Source organism: Lactuca saligna, chromosome 1, assembly GCF_052625555.1.
Source record: "Lactuca saligna cultivar CGN05327 chromosome 1, ASM5262555v1, whole genome shotgun sequence".
NCBI lineage: Eukaryota > Viridiplantae > Streptophyta > Magnoliopsida > Asterales > Asteraceae > Lactuca > Lactuca saligna.
Window position 1 is genome coordinate 65,887,128 of NC_136417.1, and position 25,000 is coordinate 65,912,127.

Sequence of the window (25,000 nt, forward strand, 5' to 3'; positions counted from 1 at the left end):
GTAGTGATTAATCCATATATGGAATTAACGTAGGACCCAATTCTCTTTCTTTCTGAAATAATTGTTTTGCTGTTATATAATACATTTCTCCACTAGAATCCAATGGAATTTCGAAATGAATAAATTTTGATTTGAAAATTATTTAAATTCAAATAAAAAATAAAAAATGCGTTGCAGAACGATCTATAAAACAATTGATACCATTTCATTCCTAAACTAAATTAGTAGTCCTTCTAAAGTCCACTTCTTCCCCATACTACGAGTGAAAGGGAAAATGTAAAGACTACCATTAAAGCAGCCCAAGCGAGACTTACTATATCCATGTCAATTATGTCCCTTATCTTTATGCTAGAAATATTCCATTATTGTATTGCTCACTAATAATAGTAGAATCCATGGTCCAGAGTCAAAAAGGTATACTATATGTTCCATTAGTAACATTCCTTTGTAGCGTCATTGTGTATTTTAGTTGTGTTTAGTCTTTCCCGGTTAGAAATCATATAGGAATTTTTTAGAAATGGATTTATTTGATTGGTTCATCAATAGTACATAAGAAATGTATTGAATCGATTCTTTTTAATGAATAGATCCGATCGCAACTTCAAATATGGAATTCAAAGGGATCAAATAGGAAAGGATACTCTGAATCATAGAACTCTAATGAAATATATGATCAACCAACATTTGAAAAAGAGTCAGAAGAGATGGTTTGATCCTCTTATTTTTTTTTCTCGAACCAAGAGATCCATGAATCAGGATCCTGATGCATATAGATACAAATGATCCACTGGGAGCAAGAATTTCCAAGAACATTTCGTTTCTGAGCAGAAGAGCCGTTTTCAAGTAGTGTTCGATCGATTACGTATTAATCAATATTCGATTGAATGGTCTGAGGTTATCGACAAAAAAGATTTGTCTAAGCCACTTCGTTTCTTTTTGTCCAAGTTGCTTCTTTTTTTGTCTAACTCACTTCCTTTTTTGTTTGTCAGTTTCGGGAATATCCCCATTCATAGGTCCAAGATCTACATCTATGAATTGAAAGGTCCGAATGATCCACAGGTTTTAGAATCAATAGGTCTTCAAATCGTTCATTTGAAAAAATTGAAAACCTTCTTATTGGATGATCATGAGACTTGCCAAAAATCTAAATTCTTGATCAATGGAGGAACAATATCACCATTTTCGTTCAATAAGATACCAAAGTGGATGATTGACTCATTCCATACTAGAAATAATCGCAGGAAATCCTTTGATAACACGGATTCCTATTTCTCAATGATATTCCACGATCAATACAATTGGCTGAATCCCGTGAAATCATTTCATAGAAGTTCATTGAGATCTTCTTTTTATAAAGCAAATCAACTTCGATTCTTGAATAATCCACATCACTTCTGCTTCTATTGTAACAAAAGATTCCCCTTTTATGTGGAAAAGGCCCATATCAATAATTATGATTTTACGTATGGACAATTCCTCAATATCTTGTTCATTCGCAACAAAATATTTTCTTTGTGCATCGGTAAAAAAAAACATGCTTTTTGGGGGAGAGATACTATTTCAGCAATCGAGTCACAGGTATCTAACATATTCATACCTAAGGCTTTTCCACAAAGTGGTGATGAAACGTATAACTTGTACAAATCTTTCCATTTTCCAAGTCGATCCAATCCATTCGTTCGTAGAGCTATCTACTCGATCGCATACATTTCTGGAACACCTCTAACAGAGGGACAAAGAGTCAATTTTGAAAGAACTTATTGTCAACCTCTTTCAGATATGAATCTATCTGATTCAGAAGGGAAGAACTTGTATCAGTATCTCAATTTCAATTCAAACATGGGTTTGATTCACACTCCATGTTATGAGAAATATTTACCATCCGAAAAGAGGAAAAAACGGAGTCTTTGTCTAAAGAAATGCGTTGAGAAAGGGCAGATGTATAGAACTTTTCAACGAGATAGTGCTTATTCAACTCTCTCAAAATGGAATCTATTCCAAACATATATGCCATGGTTCCTTACTTCGACAGGGTACAGATATCTAAAGTTTTTCTTTTTAGATACTTTTTCAGACCTATTGCCGATACTAAGTAGCAGTCAAAAATTTGTATCCATTTTTCATGATATTATGCATGGATCAAATATATCATGGCGAATTCTTCAGAAAAAATTCTGTCTTCCACAAAGGAATCTGATAAGTGAGATTTCGAGTAAGTGTTTGCATAATCTTCTTCTGTCCGAAGAAATGATTCATCGAAATAATGAGTCACCATTGATATCGACACATCTGACAAATGTTCGGGAGTTCCTCTATGCAATCCTTTTCCTTCTTCTTGTTGCTGCATATCTAGCTTGTACACGTCTTCTCTTTGTTTTCGGGGCCTCTAGTGAGTTACAGACAGAGTTCGAAAAGGTCAAATCTTTGATGATTCCATCATCTATGATTGAGTTGCGAAAACTTCTGGATAGGTATCCTACATCTGAACCGAATTCTTTCTGGTTAAAGAATCTCTTTCTAGTTGCTCTGAAACAATTAGGAGATTCTCTAGGTGGCAACATGCTATTGGGTGGTGGTCCCGCTTTTCAACGAGACAAAAAGGGGGGTGAAAGACCACTCAATAAAAAAATATCTTAATTTTATTTAATATATTTGATAATTATGAGTACAAATGATTTTTTAGTTTTCAGTAAGGAAGTTAAATAAAAATGACTATGAGTTAAATTATAGGCTAATTTCTTTTACGGATTCCTTTACTATTTATTATAATTTTATCCATAGACAAAACTTCAAATCATTTTTTCTCGAGCCGTACGAGGAGAAAACTTCCTATACGGTTCTAGGGGGGGGGGGTTCTTTTTCATCTACATCTATCCCGATGAGCCGTCTATCGAATCGTTGCAATTGATGTTCGATCCCGAAGAGAAGGAAGAGATCTTCGGAAAGTGGGTTTTTATGATCCGATCAAGAATCAAACTTATTTAAACGTTCCCGCTATTCTCTATTTCCTTGAAAAAGGCGCTCGCTCAGCCTACAGGAACTGTTCAGGATATTTTAAAAAAGGCAGAGGTTTTTAAGGAACTTTGCCCTAATCAAACGAAATTCAATTAAATTAAGGAATTAAATTAAGGAAATAAAAACTAAGGGTGGGATAGTGATTTCTATATAATTTTGGATATCTTTTCTATACTATGTTTTTTTTTATTTCCTTCTTTTCTTGCTCTATTAGTATCTATTTATCATTTCTTTTATAGAATCTTTTTCTAACGAAAACCTTATTTGATTGATCCTCACAAAATCAAAAATTCTTGCCTACAATCGGGTGGTTTTCATTCGAATTCTAAATTCTAATACCAAGTAAGACACAAGGAATCGAAGTTCTTTATTCGAATTATATTAATTCAATACACTATTGATTGCATAAATCCTTTTTCTACTTCTTCTTTATTTAGAAACTAAAAATTTTAGTATATATGCAGTGCCAATCCAACACAAGTCCGTTTTTTTACTATTATTTCAATTTAAGTTCTTGTATTTTTTCCATCGTATTCTTTTCTTACCCTTTATATTGACAACATTGTATCGAACAAATATAATTCATCGTGATAAGCAGCTCTATTTATTTCCGTCCCATTTGATTTTTTACCTTAGTTGATTCAAATTATGGGTTTGTTGGATTAGCTTTGATACCCGCATTTTTGATTGAAAAAGGTGGATAACATAGAAATAGGGGATGGTTTAGCATTTTTTCCATTTCTTTATTTCTTTTTTTATCGGAAAATTTTTTATTTTTTCATCTGATTTAGTCATTTTTATGTTCCAAATAGATTCTAATTTTTTTATATATTTTTTGATTTCGTACTTTAATGCTTTTATTTCATCATTTTGTTTTATTCTGATTGTATCTACATACCCGTTTTCTATTTGGGTTGCTAACTCAACGGTAGAGTACTCGGCTTTTAAGTGCGGCTAGGATCTTTTACACATTAGATGAAGCGAGGGATTCATCCATACCATCGGTAAAGTTTGGAAGACCACGACTGATCCTGAAAGGGAATGAATGGAAAAAATATCATGTCGTATCAATTAAGAGTTCTGAGAATAATTTATTCCGGCTCGATACAAAACCTTCTTTAAATTAGTGAAAGGGAGCAAACCGAAGTCAATTTCAAGTTGGGTCGAATTAATAAATGGATAGGGCCCTGCGGCTTCAATTAATTTCATTTTGATTATAGGGAAAGAAAAAGCAACGAGCTTTTCTTTGGACCAGAGGTTATTAAATCGGTAGGGGGTGGGCGTATTTTTTCTTATCTGTTCTTTTATTTTTCTTATGTAGCAATTTTTTTTATTAATTTACTATTTTTTCAATGTTTGAATCTTGTTGACTAATCTCGCTAACATTGAACTTAGTAAAATGAAATGATTGAATAATTGAAAAATGAGATTATTCAGGAATACACATTGAATGCTGAGATTACGCATTGAATTTCTGTTAGTAGATCCATAATCAAAGAAGTGTTTGTGAGTATTGCAGAAGAAATGAAACAAAAGATACGGTAGAGCTAGGACAGTTATTGTATGAGGTCTACCCAGTGCTAGATGCAGAGGCGCATAATAGATCGATATGAACATTATGAGCTGTCCCGTAATAAAACCAGTTGTTGCTGATACCTTCTTCTCGGTTCCTTCTTCTCCTTCTTCCATAATGTGAGCTCGGAGAAGGAAGAGATAGGAGCGCCCCAAATGGTGAAAGAATCATCGTATGCCCCCAAAGATAGATTGTTACGAACCATACTTGGCATGCGGGTATATACTTCAAAAGAAACTTGTCTAAAATTACCTATAGGAGGTAGGGGTCGGGTGATTGATGTGAGATGGGTCCAGAGTTCTAAGACAGATGAGACAGAGAAAACAGAAAGTATTCGTGTATATATTTTACAGAAACGTGAAATAAAAGTAGGCGATAAAGTAGCTGGAAGACATGGAAATAAGGGTATCATTTCAAAAATTTTGCCTAGACAAGATATGCCTTATTTGCAAGATGGAAGACCTGTTGATATGGTCTTCAACCCATTAGGAGTACCTTCCCGAATGAATGTAGGACAAATATTTGAATCTTCACTCGGGTTAGCTGGGGGTTTGCTAGACAGACATTATCGAATAGCACCTTTTGATGAGAGATATGAACAAGAAGCTTCGAGAAAACTGGTGTTTTCTGAATTATATGAAGCCAGTAAGCAAACAGTGAATCCATGGATATTTGAACCCGAGTCTCCAGGAAAAAGCAGAATATTTGATGGAAGAACAGGGGATCCTTTTGAACAACCTGTTATAATAGGAAAGCCTTATATCTTGAAATTAATTCATCAAGTTGATGATAAAATCCATGGGCGTTCCAGTGGGCATTATTCACGTCTTACACAACAACCCCTTAAAGGAAGGGCCAAGAAAGGGGGACAACGGGTAGGAGAAATGGAGGTTTGGGCTTTAGAGGGGTTTGTCGTTGCTTATATTTTACAAGAGATGCTTACTTATAAATCTGATCATATTAGAGCGCGCCAGGAAGTACTTGGTACTATAATCTTTGGAGGAAGAATACCGACTCCTGAAGATGCTCCAGAATCTTTTCGGTTGTTCGTTCGAGAACTACGATCTTTAGCTCTGGAACTGAATCATTTTCTTGTATCTGAGAAGACTTTCCAGCTTAATAGGAAGGAAGCTTAATCGAAATCAAGCAGAAGTTTTCTTCTATGATCGATCGATATACACATCAACAACTCCGAATTGGATTAGTTTCTCCTCAACAAATAAGTACTTGGTCCAAAAAAATCCTGCCTAATGGCGAGATAGTTGGAGAGGTGACAAAACCTTATACCTTTCATTACAAAACCAATAAACCAGAAAAAGATGGATTATTTTGTGAAAGAATTTTTGGGCCTATCAAAAGTGGAATTTGTGCTTGTGGAAATTATCGAGTAATCGGAGATGAAAAGGAAGACCCGCAATTTTGTGAACAATGCGGAGTCGAGTTTGTTGATTCTCGGATACGAAGATATCAAATGGGCTACATCAAACTCGCATACCCGGTAATGCATGTGTGGTATTTGAAACGTCTTCCTAGTTATATTGTGACTCTTTTAGATAAACCTCTTAACGAATTAGAAGACCTAGTATACTGCGGTGTGTGATTTGATCGAAATTCTGATTTTACAGATTCGAAATGAGAAACTGTCATCCCATTTAATCCAATCGGGATGCCCTGTACCTGACATGTTTCTTGATAGGAGTAACATGAAGCTCAGAATTAGGGATGTATTCAAGACGCTCCCCAAAAAGGGAATTGATCTATGGTCGATTTCATAAGAATTTATAGTTAGACCTCGTAAAAAAAAGACTTTTTCTTTTGTGGAATTAAGCAGTTCCTTTTTTAGAAAGAAATTATGTTTAAGTAAGCAAATAGAAAAGATGTCATGGTTACAAGAGTCTATCTATCGCATATAGACTTTAAGGGCATCGTGGCCTAACCATCGAGGTGAAGTCGGGACCTAAAAGATCAAATGGAACAGTACAATAGACAAGTAAATTCCTTCTGAATTCTAAGGTACTCTCTTTCATTAAGAATTACGGGATTCATCATTCGAGGGGAAGTAGACTACTCAAGAATTTCACATTTCATTTATGTCATAATTGAATAAAGAATTCATAAAATCTAAATAAAAATAATTAAGGAAGACGGAATCCATGAAGTTTTGCTTGGTCTTCACTGGAAACTTGAGTAAGGAGTAGATCTTTTTGGAGTTTTCTAGAATTTGAAAGCAAGAACTCCTTTCTTTTTCTTTTTTTGGTATACCTACTTGAGCCGGATGAAAGGAAACTTTCACGTCCGATTTTGAGGGGGGGGGGGGAGATCCTATCCCAATTTTTATTTTGCTAGGCCCATAGATAAAAAACCTACTTTTTTACGATTACGGGGTTTATTAGAATATGAAATTCAACCCTGGAAATACAGGATCCCCATTTTTTTTACTACCCGGAGCTTCGATACATTTCGAAATCGAGAGATGTCTACCGGGGGAGGTTCTATTAGACAACAATTAGCCAATCTAGATTTACGAATTATTATAGACTATTCATTGGTAGAATGGAAAGAATTGGAGGAAGAGGAACCCACAGAGAACGAATGGGAAGATCGAAAAGTTGGAAGAAGAAAAGATTTTTTGCTTAGACGCATGGAATTGGCTAAGCATTTTATTCGAACAAATATAGAACCAAAATGGATGGTTTTGCGTCTATTACCAGTTCTTCCTCCTGAGTTGAGACCAATCTATCATATAGATGAGGATAAACTAGTAACCTCGGATATTAATGAAATCTATAGAAGAATTATCTATCGGAATAATACTCTTACAGATCTATTAACAACAAGTATAGCTACGCCAGAAGAATTAATAATATCTCAGGAAAAATTGCTACAAGAAGCCGTGGATGCACTTCTTGATAATGGAATCTGCGGACAACCAATGAGGGATGATCATAATAGAGTTTACAAGTCGCTTTCAGATGTAATTGAAGGCAAAGAAGGAAGAGTTCGCGAGACTTTGCTTGGTAAACGGGTCGATTATTCAGGGCGGTCCGTGATTGTCGTGGGCCCTTCACTTTCATTACATCGATGTGGATTGCCTCGCGAAATAGCAATAGAACTTTTCCAGGTATTTGTAATTCGTGACCTAATTAGAAAACATCTTGCTTCGAACATAGGAGTTGCTAAGAGTCAAATTCGGAAAAAAAACCGATTGTATGGGAAATACTTCAGGAAATTCTGGTGACCATCCTGTATTGCTGAATAGAGCGCCTACTCTGCATAGATTAGGCATACAGGCATTCCTCCCCGTTTTAGTGGAAGGGCGCGCTATTTGTTTACATCCATTAGTTTGTAAGGGCTTCAATGCAGACTTTGACGGGGATCAAATGGCTGTTCATGTGCCTTTATCTTTGGAGGCTCAAGCAGAGGCGCGTTTACTTATGTTTTCTCATATGAATCTTTTGTCTCCAACTATTGGGGATCCGATTTCGGCACCAACTCAATGTATGTAATGATCAATAAATTCAGTTGAATTCTAGATATACACATGTCAAAATCCTAGCACGAATCTATAATATATTCTATAAAGAAGAATAAAGAAGAAAGATTTTCTATAGATAGTTGGGCTGGAATTGATGAACACTTAATACCAATATTATTCTTTATTAGTATTAGTGTCCAATAACAATATAAATGGGGCATAGCCAAGTGGTAAGGCAACGGGTTTTGGTCCCGCTATTCGGAGGATCGAAAGGAGATATGTGCTTCGAATTTGACCAATTGAGATATAGGTAAACATTCTTTTTTGATTATTTATCCATTCCAATTTTTCATCTATTTCTGTATTTTTTTCTAAATTCATAGGTTCGATAACTTGTAATAGAACTGATGCGGGAGAGTAATATTAGATTACATAGAGTCGACGAATGAGATAGGTTCATTAACAATTCAGAGATGAAAAAATGGAAAAAAATAAAGCATTCACTCCTCTTTTATATCTTGCATCTATAGTATTTTTGCCCTGGTGGATTTCTCTCTCATTTCAAAAAAGTATGGAATCCTGGGTTACTAATTGGTGGAATACTAGGCAATCCGAACCTTTTTTGAATGATATTGAAGAAAAGAGTATTCTAGAAAAATTCATAGAATTAGAGGAACTCCTCTTCTTTGAGGAAATGATTAAGGAATACTCGGAGACACATCTACAAAACCTTCGTATAGGAATTCACAAAGATACAATCCAATTAATCAAGATACACAACGAGGGTCGTATTCATACGATTTTGCACTTCTCGACAAATATAATCTGTTTCATTATTCTAAGTGGTTATTCTCTTTTGGGTAATAAAGAACTTGTTATTCTTAACTCTTGGGTTCAGGAATTCCTATATAACTTAAGTGACACAATAAAAGCTTTTTCTCTTCTTTTATTAACTGATTTATGTATCGGATTTCATTCGCCCCATGGTTGGGAACTGATGATTGGCTTTGTCTACAAGGATTTTGGATTTGTTCATAATGAGCAAATTATATCTGGCCTTGTTTCCACTTTTCCAGTCATTCTAGATACAATTTTCAAATATTGGATTTTCCGTTATTTAAATCGCGTATCTCCATCACTTGTAGTGATTTATCATTCAATGAATGACTGAAAAATTATCTACCTAATCCAATTAGAATGTTTCTTACTTTGCAGTTGTACATAAGCAAAGCATTGAAAATCGTACTCACTCTTTATCTTTCTACCCATCCCGGAGATTCATCCTATATATTAATCCAGTCAAATTATTCTAGTAAATAACAGAATCGTGGATAGGAAACTCCATTAGTGACCTACCCCAATTTATTGTATAAATTTTCGGGATCAATGGTTGGACCATGCAAACTAGAAATAATTTTTCTTGGATAAAGGAACAGATTACTCGATCTATTTCCGTATCGCTCATGATATATATCATAACTCGTGCATCCATTTCAAATGCATATCCCATTTTTGCACAGAAGGGCTATGAAAATCCACGAGAAGCGACTGGACGTATTGTATGCGCCAATTGCCATTTAGCTAATAAACCAGTGGATATTGAGGTTCCGCAAACGGTACTTCCCGATACTATATTTGAAGCAGTTGTTCGAATTCCTTATGATATGCAACTGAAACAAGTTCTTGCTAATGGTAAAAAAGGGGCTTTAAATGTGGGGGCTGTTCTTATTTTACCAGAGGGTTTTGAATTAGCCCCTCCCGATCGTATTTCCCCCGAGATAAAAGAAAAGATGGGCAATCTGTCTTTTCAGAGCTATCGCCCAAATCAAAAAAATATTCTTGTCATAGGCCCTGTTCCTGGTCAGAAATATAGTGAAATCACGTTTCCTATTCTTTCCCCGGACCCCGCTACTAAGAAAGACATTCACTTCTTAAAATATCCTAAATACGTAGGCGGAAACAGGGGAAGGGGCCAGATTTATCCTGACGGGAGCAAGAGTAACAATACAGTTTATAATGCTACAGCATCCGGTATAGTAAGCAAAATCCTACGAAAAGAAAAGGGGGGATACGAAATAACCATAGCGGATGCATCGGATGGACGTCAAGTGGTTGATATTATCCCTCCGGGGCCAGAACTTCTTGTTTCAGAAGGCGAATCTATCAAATTTGAGCAGCCGTTGACAAGTAATCCTAATGTGGGTGGATTTGGTCAGGGAGATGCAGAAATAGTACTTCAAGATCCATTACGTGTACAAGGCCTTTTGTTCTTCTTAGCATCTGTTATTTTGGCACAAATATTTTTGGTTCTTAAAAAGAAACAGTTCGAGAAGGTTCAATTGTCCGAAATGAATTTCTAGACTCGCGGATTTATCGACCTCAAGTTTGTAAAAAGAACCAAAATTTTTTTAGTAATTATGATTATCTATGATAAAAAATAAAATTCTAAAAATCCTTTTGTTTGTTTATACTCTTTTTCTACGAGATGCCGGGAATTCCTTGTACCACATTCCTAGCCACAGTATGTAGATTGTGAAGAAGACTATTTGACTTGACCCCTTCTTTCTTTGTTTTTGTTTTTTTATAAAAATTTGGGGTGATGTTATTATGTTGCTATTGGCAGATTAAAATGTCATAAAATGCATTTGAGTCTAATACAATGGACTTCGGCTAGATCCTATACAAAAGTAAACGCAAAATAGAACGGATAATTGAAGGGAACAAATATTTCTGGGAGGGGTTATTCGTCTTCCTAGTCTTCGACACAAGAAAGGGGTGTGAAAAATCCTTTTCTTGTGTCGAAATAATAATGATTCTTGATACTGTTCGTCAAACATTCCTAGTGTTAGTTTCTATTTTTTACAGACGTATCAGAACGTTTTTTATAGTTATTACGTATTTTATTTATTCTTTTTTATTTATTCTTATCTTATAATAATTACGTATACTATAAATAAAAAGTGGTGGACAAATAAAAGAGGAGGGGAAAATCTGTTGAGTAAATAGAACTTCTTCAATGAACTTATAAAAAAAAATATTCTAATTATTAAGAACTCAACGGGACCTTCTCCCTCAAATCAGACAAACAAAGAAGGGAATCCGTTGAGTTCTTACGCTTTCATGTCTACAACTCAATTCATCCGATTACTACAGGGATGAACCCAATCCGGAATATGAACCATAAAAGAAAACACCTACTAAACCGATCACAAGACATAGAGTTGGTGCCGAAATCGGATCCACTCGTTAAGACATAGAGTCCACTAAGCATATCTTGAGTTGGTGCTGAAATCGGATCCCCAATAGTTGGAGACAAAAGATTCATATGAGAAAACATAAGTAAACGCGCCTCTGCTTGAGCCTCCAAAGATAAAGGCACATGAACAGCCATTTGATCCCCGTCAAAGTCTGCATTGAAGCCCTTACAAACTAATGGATGTAAACAAATAGCGCGCCCTTCCACTAAAACGGGGAGGAATGCCTGTATGCCTAATCTATGCAGAGTAGGCGCTCTATTCAGCAATACAATATAAAATTGATGAGAATGTAAGAAATATGATACAACCCTTTCTTTCTATTCCTCATTTTGGCAATACCAAGACGTATTCGTATCCTTATGAATCGGATAATACTATGTTATTCCCAATACTTATATTGATTCTATTTACTTTGTTCGTTGGATTCTTAGGAATTCCTTTCAATCAAGACGTTGATATATTATCCAAATGGTTAAACCCGTCTATAAATCTTTTACATCAAAATTCAAATAATTCGATAGATTGGTATGAATTTAGTAAAGATGCATTTTTTTCAGTCAGTATAGCCTCTTTCGGAATATTTATAGCCTTTTTTTTATATAAACCTGTTTATTCATCTTTTCAAAATTTGGAGTTCCTTAATGCATTTGTTAAAATGGGTCCTAATAGAATTTTTTATGACAAAATAAAAAATTCTATATATGATTGGTCATATAATCGGGGTTACATAGATGCCTTTTATGGAAGATTCTTAACTGCGGGGATTAGAAAATTGGCCAACTTTGCTCATTTTTTTGATAGATGAATAATTGATGCAATTCCAAATGGAGTTGGTCTTATGAGTTTCTTTGGAGCAGAGGTTATTAAATCGGTAGGGGGACTGTTTCTTTTTTGGGGGATCATATCCCGAATAAAGAAAGAGCAAGAGTAACAAAAAAATGACGATGCAAATCAAGATTGGTACCCTATATCAAAAAAATAAAATAGATTCGAAAGACACCAAAGAAATGTTATATCAGCCTATTTGTCTTCTTGTAGTTGGATCTCCAAGTTTTTGGAATGCTCCAAATTCTACTTGAGCATCCAAATCTGGGTCAATACCAGCAAAAACATCTCTAAACAAGGTTCGGGCACCATGCCAAATGTGTCCGAAGAAGAAGAGCAAAGCAAATGAAGCATGTCCAAAAGTAAACCAACCCCTCGGACTGCTACGAAAAACACCATCGGATTTCAAAGTAGCACGATCTAATTCAAAAATTTCCCCCAATTGAGCGCGTCTAACATATTTTTTCACAGTAACAGGATCACTATAACTGACTCCATTGAGTTCACCACCGTAGAACTCAACAGTTACACCTACTTGTTCGACACTATACTTAGATTCTGCCCTTCGAAAAGGAACATCGGCTCTAACAATCCCATCTCCGTCTACCAAAACGACCGGAAATGTTTCAAAAAAGGTAGGCATACGACGTACAAAAAGTTCACGCCCTTCTTTATCTCTAAAAATAGGATGTCCTAACCATCCAACCGCTATTCCATCCCCGTTATCCATTGAGCCCGCCCTAAATAATCCCCCTTTTGCCGGATTATTTCCGATGTAATCATAAAAGGCTAATTTTTCAGGAATTTTAGACCAAGCTTCTGATAAACTTTGATTTTCGACTAACCCAGCACTAACTCTTCTATATATTTCTTGTTGGAAGTACCCTTGATCCCATTGATAACGAGTAGGCCCAAATAATTCGATGGGGGTAGTCGCTGAACCATACCACATAGTTCCGGCAACAACAAAAGCTGCAAAAAAGACAGCAGCGATACTACTGGAAAGGACAGTTTCAATATTGCCCATACGCAATCCTTTGTATAGACGTTGGGGCGGGCGGACACTAAGACGGAATAGGCCTGCTAATATGCCCAAAGTCCCTGCCGCAATATGATGAGAGGCTATTCCTCCCAGAATAAAAGGGTCAAAACCCTCCACACCCCATGATGGATTTACAGCTTGTACTTTTCCTGTTAGTCCATAAGGATCGGACACCCATATGCCAGGACCATACAAACCTGTTACGTGAAATGCACCAAAACCAAAGCAAGCCACACCTGCAAGAAATAAATGTATTCCAAAGATCTTGGGCAAATCCAAAGAAGGTTTTCCTGTACGTTCATCAGAAAATATTTCTAGATCCCAATATACCCAATGCCAGATAGCTGCCAAAAAGCACAACCCAGAAAACACAATATGCGCTCCGGCCACACCTTCGTAACTCCAAATACCCGGATTGGTTATAGTCCCCCCCCGTGATACTCCAACCACCCCATGAATTGGTTATTCCTAAACGAGTCATGAAGGGTATAACGAACATACCCTGTCTCCACATTGGATCAAGAACAGGGTCAGAAGGATCAAAAACTGCTAATTCATACAGGGCCATAGAACCGGCCCAACCAGCAACCAAAGCTGTATGCATTATATGAACAGAAAGCAACCGTCCGGGATCATTCAATACAACGGTATGAACACGATACCAAGGCAAACCCATGGAAATACCCCTTTATGAAAGAAAAAAGACACTACGTAACTTTATTGCATTGGAAATATAGGACCCCCTCTTTAGTGGATTATTTCAACGCAAGGGTTCATATTTGTTCTATTCTGTTGGTAATAATGGAACAATTTTGTTCGTAGGAATTTTAAATAATTTTAGATTAGTATTTATTCTGAGTCTTTTCAGAATCGTTCAAATCAAATATTCAAAACAAGAAGTTACAATTGGTCAAATGAGATGACCAAGTTAGATATAAAAATGAATACTTATAACATGAAAATGCAAATCTAAATTATTATTACGAGAATTTATTGTAATAATAATTTAGATTCATAGAGCAAGGATAAAAAATTACGCTCAAAAGAGTACTTGATGCTGATATGAATTATAGGATTAACTAAGGTCATCGGTCTAATGAAATAAAAACTCTTGAGTTTAGTTAGTTTCTTTCAACGCATTAACTAATTCATTATGGGATTGATTGTTTTCCATTTCAATCAAAACGATTTCTTAGTAAACGTTAGAATATTATAGATCTAAAATGAACTTTTTTTATCGAGAAAGGGTAAAAAACGCCTGAGATATTTTTTTTATCAAACCACGTATCCTTTAACAGATTTATTAGTAATCTGATTCGAGATTTTCATTCCTTGTCTACTCTACTCTTTTCGTTTACACAGTATTTTCTGTACCACAGCCATTAGGAATAGAGAATCCATATCAACGAAAGGTCTAACTGTTGGAATAGTCGTATCCATTGCTATTTGATCTATTGTGGTTAGTAAGATCGATGAATTAGGTGAAGGTACGGAAAGGAAAGAGAGGGATTCGAACCCTCGGTAAGCAAAAGCCTACATAGCAGTTCCAATGCTACGCCTTCAACCACTCGGCCATCTCTCCTACATAATGATTATGACCCAAAAAATTAAAATCGAGTGAATAGTGAATCATTCTAGATTATTGGGTAGGTACAACCAATCAACTCTAACTATAAAGCGATCAAAATCGAAAATTTTTCATCATAGTAAAAGAAGTATCTTTCCTTCTAGGCTGGGGGGATAAAGATAAAAATTTTTTCTTACAAAAACTGTTCAAAAAATTCTATTCATGTTTGCAAAAACAATGTTCTCTTCTTTTTCTGAATTCTCTATTTATATATTTATACTATACCGACCGGATTAAATCAATAAATTAGAAATTCTAATGAATCAACTGAGCGAGGGATTTATATTTTGTAGACTATGGTTAATGGATATCTTTAGATCATGATTCGATTTAGACTACGATTCCATATCATAAGAATTCTCAAATTCCTTTCTAGACCAGTTTTAGATGCACCTCTGCATCTAGCACTGGGTAGACCTCATGCAATAACTGTCCTAGCTCTACCGTATCTTTTGTTTCATTTCTTCTGCAATACTCACAAACACTTCTTTGATTATGGATTCGCAACAAAATATTTTCTTTGTGCGTCGGTAAAAAAACATGCTTTTTGGGGGAGAGATACTATTTCAGCAATCGAGTCACAGGTATCTAACATATTCATACCTAAGGCTTTTCCACAAAGTGGTGACGAAACGTATAACTTGTACAAATCTTTCCATTTTCCAAGTCGATCCAATCCATTCGTTCGTAGAGCTATTTACTCGATCGCAGACATTTCTGGAACACCTCTAACAGAGGGACAAATAGTCAATTTTGAAAGAACTTGTTGTCAACCTCTTTCAGATATGAATCTATCTGATTCAGAAGGGAAGAACTTGTATCAGTATCTCAATTTCAATTCAAACATGGGTTTGATTCACACTCCATGTTATGAGAAATATTTACCATCCGAAAAGAGGAAAAAACGGAGTCTTTGTCTAAAGAAATGCGTTGAGAAAGGGCAGATGTATAGAACTTTTCAACGAGATAGTGCTTATTCAACTCTCTCAAAATGGAATCTATTCCAAACATATATGCCATGGTTCCTTACTTCGACAGGGTACAAATATCTAAAGTTTTTCTTTTTAGATACTTTTTCAGACCTATTGCCGATACTAAGTAGCAGTCAAAAATTTGTATCCATTTTTCATGATATTATGCATGGATCAAATATATCATGGCGAATTCTTCAGAAAAAATTCTGTCTTCCACAAAGGAATCTGATAAGTGAGATTTCGAGTAAGTGTTTGCATAATCTTCTTCTGTCCGAAGAAATGATTCATCGAAATAATGAGTCACCATTGATATCGACACATCTGACAAATGTTCGGGAGTTCCTCTATGCAATCCATTTCCTTCTTCTTGTTGCTACATATCTCGCTTGTACACGTCTTCTCTTTGTTTTCGGGGCCTCTAGTGAGTTACAGACAGAGTTCGAAAAGGTCAAATCTTTGATGATTCCATCATCTATGATTGAGTTGCGAAAACTTCTGGATAGGTATCCTACATCTGAACCGAATTCTTTCTGGTTAAAGAATCTCTTTCTAGTTGCTCTGAAACAATTAGGAGATTCTCTAGGTGGCAACATGCTATTGGGTGGTGGTCCCGCTTATAGGGTCAAATCAATACGCTCTAAGAAGAAATATTTGAATATAAATCTCATCGATATCATCGATCTCATAAGTATCATACCAAATCCCATCAATCGAATCACTTTTTCGAGAGATATGAACAAGAAGCTTCGAGAAAACTGGTGTTTTCTGAATTATATGAAGCCAGTAAGCAAACAGTGAATCCATGGATATTTGAACCCGAGTCTCCAGGAAAAAGCAGAATATTTGATGGAAGAACAGGGGATCCTTTTGAACAACCTGTTATAATAGGAAAGCCTTATATCTTGAAATTAATTCATCAAGTTGATGATAAAATCCATGGGCGTTCCAGTGGGCATTATTCACGTCTTACACAACAACCCCTTAAAGGAAGGGCCAAGAAAGGGGGACAACGGGTAGGAGAAATGGAGGTTTGGGCTTTAGAGGGGTTTGGCGTTGCTTATATTTTACAAGAGATGCTTACTTATAAATCTGATCATATTAGAGCGCGCCAGGAAGTACTTGGTACTATAATCTTTGGAGGAAGAATACCGACTCCTGAAGATGCTCCAGAATCTTTTCGGTTGTTCGTTCGAGAACTACGATCTTTAGCTCTGGAACTGAATCATTTTCTTGTATCTGAGAAGACTTTCCAGCTTAATAGGAAGGAAGCTTAATTGAAATCAAGCAGAAGTTTTCTTCTATGATCGATCGATATACACATCAACAACTCCGAATTGGATTAGTTTCTCCTCAACAAATAAGTACTTGGTCCAAAAAAATCCTGCCTAATGGCGAGATAGTTGGAGAGGTGACAAAACCTTATACCTTTCATTACAAAACCAATAAACCAGAAAAAGATGGATTATTTTGTGAAAGAATTTTTGGGCCTATCAAAAGTGGAATTTGTGCTTGTGGAAATTATCGAGTAATCGGAGATGAAAAGGAAGACCCGCAATTTTGTGAACAATGCGGAGTCGAGTTTGTTGATTCTCGGATACGAAGATATCAAATGGGCTACATCAAACTCGCATACCCGGTAATGCATGTGTGGTATTTGAAACGTCTTCCTAGTTATATTGTGACTCTTTTAGATAAACCTCTTAACGAATTAGAAGACCTAGTATACTGCGGTGTGTGATTTGATCGAAATTCTGATTTTACAGATTCGAAATGAGAAACTGTCATCCCATTTAATCCAATCGGGATGCCCTGTACCTGACATGTTTCTTGATAGGAGTAACATGAAGCTCAGAATTAGGGATGTATTCAAGACGCTCCCCAAAAAGGGAATTGATCTATGGTCGATTTCATAAGAATTTATAGTTAGACCTCGTAAAAAAAAGACTTTTTCTTTTGTGGAATTAAGCAGTTCCTTTTTTAGAAAGAAATTATGTTTAAGTAAGCAAATAGAAAAGATGTCATGGTTACAAGAGTCTATCTATCGCATATAGACTTTAAGGGCATCGTGGCCTAACCGTCGAGGTGAAGTCGGGACCTAAAAGATCAAATGGAACAATACAATAGACAAGTAAATTCCTTCTGAATTCTAAGGTACTCTCTTTCATTAAGAATTACGGGATTCATCATCCGAGGGGAAGTAGACTACTCAAGAATTTCACATTTCATTTATGTCATAATTGAATAAAGAATTCATAAAATCTAAATAAAAATAATTAAGGAAGACGGAATCCATGAAGTTTTGCTTGGTCTTCACTGGAAACTTGAGTAAGGAGTAGATCTTTTTGGAGTTTTCTAGAATTTGAAAGCAAGAACTCCTTTCTTTTTCTTTTTTTGGTATACCTACTTGAGCCGGATGAAAGGAAACTTTCACGTCCGATTTTGAGGGGGGGGAGATCCTATCCCAATTTTTATTTTGCTAGGCCCATAGATAAAAAACCTACTTTTTTACGATTACGGGGTTTATTAGAATATGAAATTCAACCCTGGAAATACAGGATCCCCATTTTTTTTACTACCTGGAGCTTCGATACATTTCGAAATCGAGAGATGTCTACCGGGGGAGGTTCTATTAGACAACAATTAGCCAATCTAGATTTACGAATTATTATAGACTATTCATTGGTAGAATGGAAAGAATTGGAGGAAGAGGAACCCACAGAGAACGAATGGGAAGATCGAAAAGTTGGAAGAAGAAAAGATTTTTTGCTTAGACGCATGGAATTGGCTAAGCATTTTATTCGAACAAATATAGAACCAAAATGGATGGTTTTGCGTCTATTACCAGTTCTTCCTCCTGAGTTGAGACCAATCTATCATATAGATGAGGATAAACTAGTAACCTCGGATATTAATGAAATCTATAGAAGAATTATCTATCGGAATAATACTCTTACAGATCTATTAACAACAAGTATAGCTACGCCAGAAGAATTAATAATATCTCAGGAAAAATTGCTACAAGAAGCCGTGGATGCACTTCTTGATAATGGAATCTGCGGACAACCAATGAGGGATGATCATAATAGAGTTTACAAGTCGCTTTCAGATGTAATTGAAGGCAAAGAAGGAAGAGTTCGCGAGACTCTGCTTGGTAAACGGGTCGATTATTCAGGGCAGTCCGTGATCGTCGTGGGCCCTTCACTTTCATTACATCGATGTGGATTGCCTCGCGAAATAGCAATAGAACTTTTCCAGGCATTTGTAATTCGTGACCTAATTAGAAAACATCTTGCTTCGAACATAGGAGTTGCTAAGAGTCAAATTCGGAAAAAAAAACCGATTGTATGGGAAATACTTCAGGAAATTCTGGATGACCATCCTGTATTGCTGAATAGAGCGCCTACTTTGCATAGATTAGGCATACAGGCATTCCTCCCCGTTTTAGTGGAAGGGCGCGCTATTTGTTTACATCCATTAGTTTGTAAGGGCTTCAATGCAGACTTTGACGGGGATCAAATGGCTGTTCATGTGCCTTTATCTTTGGAGGCTCAAGGAGAGGCGCGTTTACTTATGTTTTCTCATATGAATCTTTTGTCTCCAACTATTGGGGATCCGATTTCGGCACCAACTCAAGATATGCTTAGTGGACTCTATGTCTTAACGAGTGGAAATCGTCGGGGTATTTGTGGAAATAGGTATAATCCATGTAATCGTAGAAATTATCAAAATGAAGATAATAACTATAAGTATACAAAAAAAAAAAGAACCCTTTTTTTGTAATCCCTATGATGCAATTGGAGCTTATCGGCAAAAACGAATCAATTTAGGTAGTCCTTTGTGGCTGCGGTGGCGACTAGATCAACGCGTTATTACTGCAAGAGAAGTTCCCATCGAAATTCACTATGAATCTGTGGGGACCTATTATGAGATTTATGGACACTATCTAATAGTACGAAGTATAAAAAAAGAAATTCTTTATATATATATTCGAACCACTCTTGGTCATATTTCCCTTTATCGAGAAATAGAAGAAGCCATACAGGGGTTTTGGCAGGGCTGTTGTAATTCTATGCTACCAACGGGAATTCGAGTCTCTCCGGGTTAACTAGGACCATAAGTGCAGAATTTATACGTGAATCAAGATCTAGAAAAGGAAGTTTTCCAATCACTGACTCAAGCCCATTGTAAAATTCTACTCAGCGCAATATGGAGGTACTGATGGTAGAACGGCCCACTCAGGTCTTTCACAATAAAGTGATAGACGGAACTGCCATGAAACGACTTATTAGTCGATTTATTGATCACTATGGGATAGGATATACATCACATATCTTAGATCAAGTAAAGACTCTGGGTTTCCGACAAGCTACCGCCGCATCCATTTCATTAGGAATTGATGATCTTTTAACAATACCTTCTAAAAGATGGCTAGTTCAAGACGCTGAACAACAAAGTTTTATTTTGGAAAAACACCATCATTATGGGAATGTACACGCGGTAGAAAAATTACGTCAATCGATCGAAAGTTTTCTTTTAGTTCAAAACGATCAATATGTAGAATCAGAACAAGTGATTGCTGAGATTCGCGCGAGAACCTCCACTTTGAATTTGAAAGAGAAGGTTCGAAAACATATTTATTCTGACTCGGAAGGCGAAATGCACTGGAATACTGATGTGTACCATGCACCTGAATTTACATATGGTAATATTCATCTCTTACCAAAAACAAGTCATTTATGGATATTATTAGGGGAGCCCTGGAGATACAGTCTAGGCCCTTGTTCGATCCACAAGGATCAAGATCAAATGAACGCTTATTCTCTTTCTGTCAAGCCAAGATATATTGCTAACCCCTCAGTAACTAATAATCAAGTGAGACACAAATTTTTTAGTTCGTATTTTTCTGGTAAAAATAAAAAAGGAGATAGGATTCCTGATTATTCAGAACTGAATCGAATGACATGTACGGATCATTGTTATCTCAGATATCCGGCCATTCTCGACGGTAATTCTGATTTATTGGCAAAGAGGCGAAGAAATAGATTCATCATCCCACTCGAATCGATTCAAGAAGGCGAGAACCAACTAATACCTTCTTCAGGTATCTCAATGGAAATACCCAGAAATGGTATTCTCCGTAGAAATAGTATTCTTGCTTATTTCAATGATCCTCGATATATAAGAAAGAGCTCGGGACTTACTAAATATGAGACTCGAGAACTAAATTCAATCGTCAACGAAGAGAATTTGATTGAGTATCGAGGAGTCAAGGTATTTTGGCCAAAATACCAAAAGGAAGTAAATCCATTTTTTTTATTCCCGTGGAAGTCCACATTTTGTCCGAATCTTCTTCCATAATGGTACGGCACAATAGTATTATTGGGGCAGATACACAAATCACTTTCAATAGAAGAAGTCGGGTAGGCGGATTGGTCTGAGTGAAGAAAAAAGCAGAAAAAATGAAACTGATAATCTTTTCTGGAGATATCCATTTTCCTGGAAAGACAAATAAGGCATTCCGATTGATACCGCCAGGAGGGGGAAAACCAAATTCCAAAGAATACAAAAAATTGAAAAATTGGCTCTATATCCAACGAATGAAACTTTCCAGGTATGAAAAAAAGTATTTTGTTTTGGTTCAACCTGTAGTCCCATATAAAAAAACGGATGGTATAAATTTAGGAAGACTTTTCCCGCCGGATCTCTTGCAGGAAAGTGATAATCTACAACTTCGAGTTGTCAATTATATCCTTTATTACGACCTAATTCTTGAAATTTGGGACACAAGTATTCAGTTAGTTCGGACTTCTTTAGTGTTGAATTGGGACCAAGACAAAAAATTCGAAAAGGCCTGTGCTTCCTTTGTTGAAATAAGGACAAATGGTTTGCTTAGATATTTTCTAAGAATCGACTTAGCTAAGTCACCTATTTCTTATACTGGAAAAAGGAACGATCTGTCGGGTTCAGGATTGATCTCTGAGAATGGATCAGATCGCGCTAATGTCAATCCATTTTCTTCCATTTATTCCTATTCCAAGTCAAGGATTAAAGAATCCCTTAATCCAAATCAAGGAACTATCCATACATTGTTGAATCGAAATAAGGAATCTCAATCTTTGATAATTTTGTCATCATCCAATTGTTTTCGAATAGGCCCATTCAACGATGTAAAATCTCCCAATGCGATAAAAAAATCAATCAAAAAGAACCCCCTAATTCCAATTAGGAATTCGTTGGGCCCGTTAGGAACAGATTTTCCAATTTATAATTTTGATTTCTTTTCCCATTTAATAACCCATAATCAGATCTTGGTAACTAACTATTTGCAACTTGACAATTTCAAACAGATTTTTCAAATACTTAAATATTATTTACTGGATGAAAATGGTCAAATTTATAATCCCTATTCATGCAGTAACATCATTTTGAATCCATTTCATTTGAATTGGTATTTTCTCCATTACAATTATTGTGAAGAGACATCTCCAATCGTTAGTCTTGGGTAGTTTCTTTGTGAAAATGTATGTATAGCAAAAAAAGGACCGCATTTTAAATCGGGTCAAGTTCTAATTGTTCAAGTTGACTCTGTGGTAATACGATCAGCTAAGCCTTATTTGGCTACTCCAGGAGCAACTGTTCATGGACATTATGGGGAAATCCTTTATGAAGGCGATACATTAGTTACATTTATATATGAAAAATCAAGATCTGGTGATATAACGCAAGGTCTTCTAAAAGTGGAACAGGTGTTAGAAGTGCGTTCGATTGATTCAATATCGATGAATCTCGAAAAGAGGATTAAGGGTTGGAACAAATCTATAACAAGAATTCTTGGAATTCCTTGGGCATTCTTGATTGGTGCTGAACTAACTATAGTGCAAAGTCGTATCTCTTTGGTTAATAAGGTCCAAAAGGTTTATCGCTCCCAGAGGGTGCAGATACATAATAGGCATATAGAAATTATTGTACGTCAAATAACATCAAAAGTTTTGGTTTCAGAAGATGAAATGTCTAATGTTTTTTCGCCCGGAGAACTAATTGGATTGTTGCGAGCGGAACGAATGGGACGCGCTTTGGAAGAAGCGATCTGTTACCAAGCCGTCTTATTGGGAATAACAAGAGCATCTATGAATACTCAAAGTTTCATATCCGAAGCTAGTTTTCAAGAAACTGCTAGAGTTTTAGCAAAAGCAGCTCTCCTGGGCCGTATCGATTGGTTGAAAGGCCTGAAAGAAAACGTTGTTCTGGGGGGATGATACCTGTTGGTAGCGGCTTCAAAACACCTTCAAGCGAACCTAACAACATTCCTAACAACATTGCCTTTGAACTCCAAAAAAAGAATCTATTAGAGGGGGAAATGAAAATTATTTGATTCTTGCCTTTCAAATTATCTGTTGGTCCAGTCATTTGATTTGGTAATAGTAATAAAAAAAATAACAAATAGAAAAGAATAATGGCTTGGGCTGTGTATCTACGCCAATCTATGGTATAAAAGAAGGTTCCATCGGAACAATTATTTATTTCAAGGTACCTCTCTTTTTTTTTTTCAAAAGGGGGAGGCAGTGTGGGGAGAAATGACAAGAAGATATTGGAACATTAATTTAGAAGAGATGATGGAAGCAGGAGTTCATTTTGGCCATGGTACTAGGAAATGGAATCCTAAAATGGCACCTTATATGTCTGCAAAATGTAAAGGTATTCATATTACAAATCTTACTAGAACTGCTCGTTTTTTATCAGAAGCTTGTGATTTGGTTTTTGTTGCAGCAAGCAGAGGAAAACAATTCTTAATTGTTGGCACTAAAAATAAAGAAGCTGATTCAGTAGCATGGGCTGCAATAAGGGCTCGGTGTCATTATGTTAATAAAAAATGGCTCGGTGGTATGTTAACGAATTGGTCCACTACAGAAACAAGACTTCATAAGTTTAGAGACTTGAGAACCGAACAAAAAACAGGGGGGCTCGACCGTCTTCCGAAAAGAGATGCGGCTATGTTGAAAAGACAATTATCTCATTTGCAAACATATCTGGGCGGGATTAAATATATGACAGGGTTACCCGGTATTGTAATCATCGTTGATCAGCACGAAGAATATACGGCCCTTCAAGAATGTATCACGTTGGGAATTCCAACAATTTGTTTAATCGATACAAATTGTGACCCCGATCTCGCAGATATTTCGATTCCAGCCAATGATGACGCTATATCTTCAATCCGATTAATTCTTAACAAATTAGTATTTGCAATTTGTGAAGACCGTTCTGGCTATATAAGAAATCCGTGATTAATAATAAGATAAATAACTTATTTCATTTCGGAACCTTCATAGATTTATCGAATCGGTTACTATTTCTGAATCTCAAAAATAGAGATAAAAATAACAAGGAATAGAATTTGATTAGTTGGTATTCAAAATATATGATTCAAGTAGTCAAGTCGAGAAAGAGATGGTTGAATCAAAATAATTTTGTTTAAAATTCTATTTTTGTCAGAGGGCAATATGAATGTTCTATCATGTTCCATCAACACACTAAATGGGTTATACGATATATCCGGTGTGGAAGTAGGCCAACATTTTTATTGGAAAATCGGGGGTTTCCAAGTCCACGGCCAAGTACTTATTACTTCTTGGGTTGTAATTGCTATCTTATTAGCTTCAGCCACTCTAGCCGTTCGGAACCCACAAACCATTCCGACCAGCGGTCAGAATTTCTTTGAATATGTCCTTGAATTTATTCGAGATGTGAGTAAAACTCAAATTGGAGAAGAATATGGTCCTTGGGTTCCTTTTATTGGAACTATGTTTCTATTTATTTTTGTTTCTAATTGGTCAGGCGCCCTTTTACCTTGGAAAATCATACAATTACCTCATGGAGAGTTAGCCGCCCCCACGAATGATATAAATACTACTGTTGCTTTGGCTTTACTCACATCAGTGGCATATTTCTATGCGGGTCTTAGCAAAAAAGGATTAGGTTATTTCGGTAAATATATTCAACCAACTCCAATTCTTTTACCTATTAACATCTTAGAAGATTTCACAAAGCCCCTATCACTTAGTTTTCGACTTTTCGGAAATATATTAGCCGATGAATTAGTAGTTGTTGTTCTTGTTTCTTTAGTACCTTCAGTGGTTCCTATCCCTGTCATGTTCCTTGGATTATTTACAAGTGGTATTCAAGCTCTTATTTTTGCAACTTTAGCTGCAGCT

General features: G+C 36.1%; 1 protein-coding gene and 1 non-coding gene across 2 annotated transcripts; one reads left to right on the forward strand and one right to left on the reverse strand.

Annotated features, from left to right (window-relative positions):
- Window positions 1-14,682: 14,682 nt before the first annotated feature.
- TRNAS-GGA (transfer RNA serine (anticodon GGA)) lies at window positions 14,683-14,769 on the reverse strand. The gene has a single exon. It is a non-coding gene; the product is annotated as a tRNA-Ser (tRNA).
- An 830-nt stretch (window positions 14,770-15,599) lies between these two features.
- LOC145007543 (uncharacterized) lies at window positions 15,600-19,759 on the forward strand. The gene is made up of 4 exons (XM_078966458.1): window positions 15,600-16,476; window positions 16,569-17,020; window positions 17,552-17,624; window positions 18,115-19,759. Exons 1-4 carry the CDS (start codon window positions 15,600-15,602, stop codon window positions 19,566-19,568), a joined length of 2,856 nt encoding a protein of 951 aa, XP_078822584.1. The 3' UTR covers window positions 19,569-19,759.
- Window positions 19,760-25,000: the final 5,241 nt, after the last annotated feature.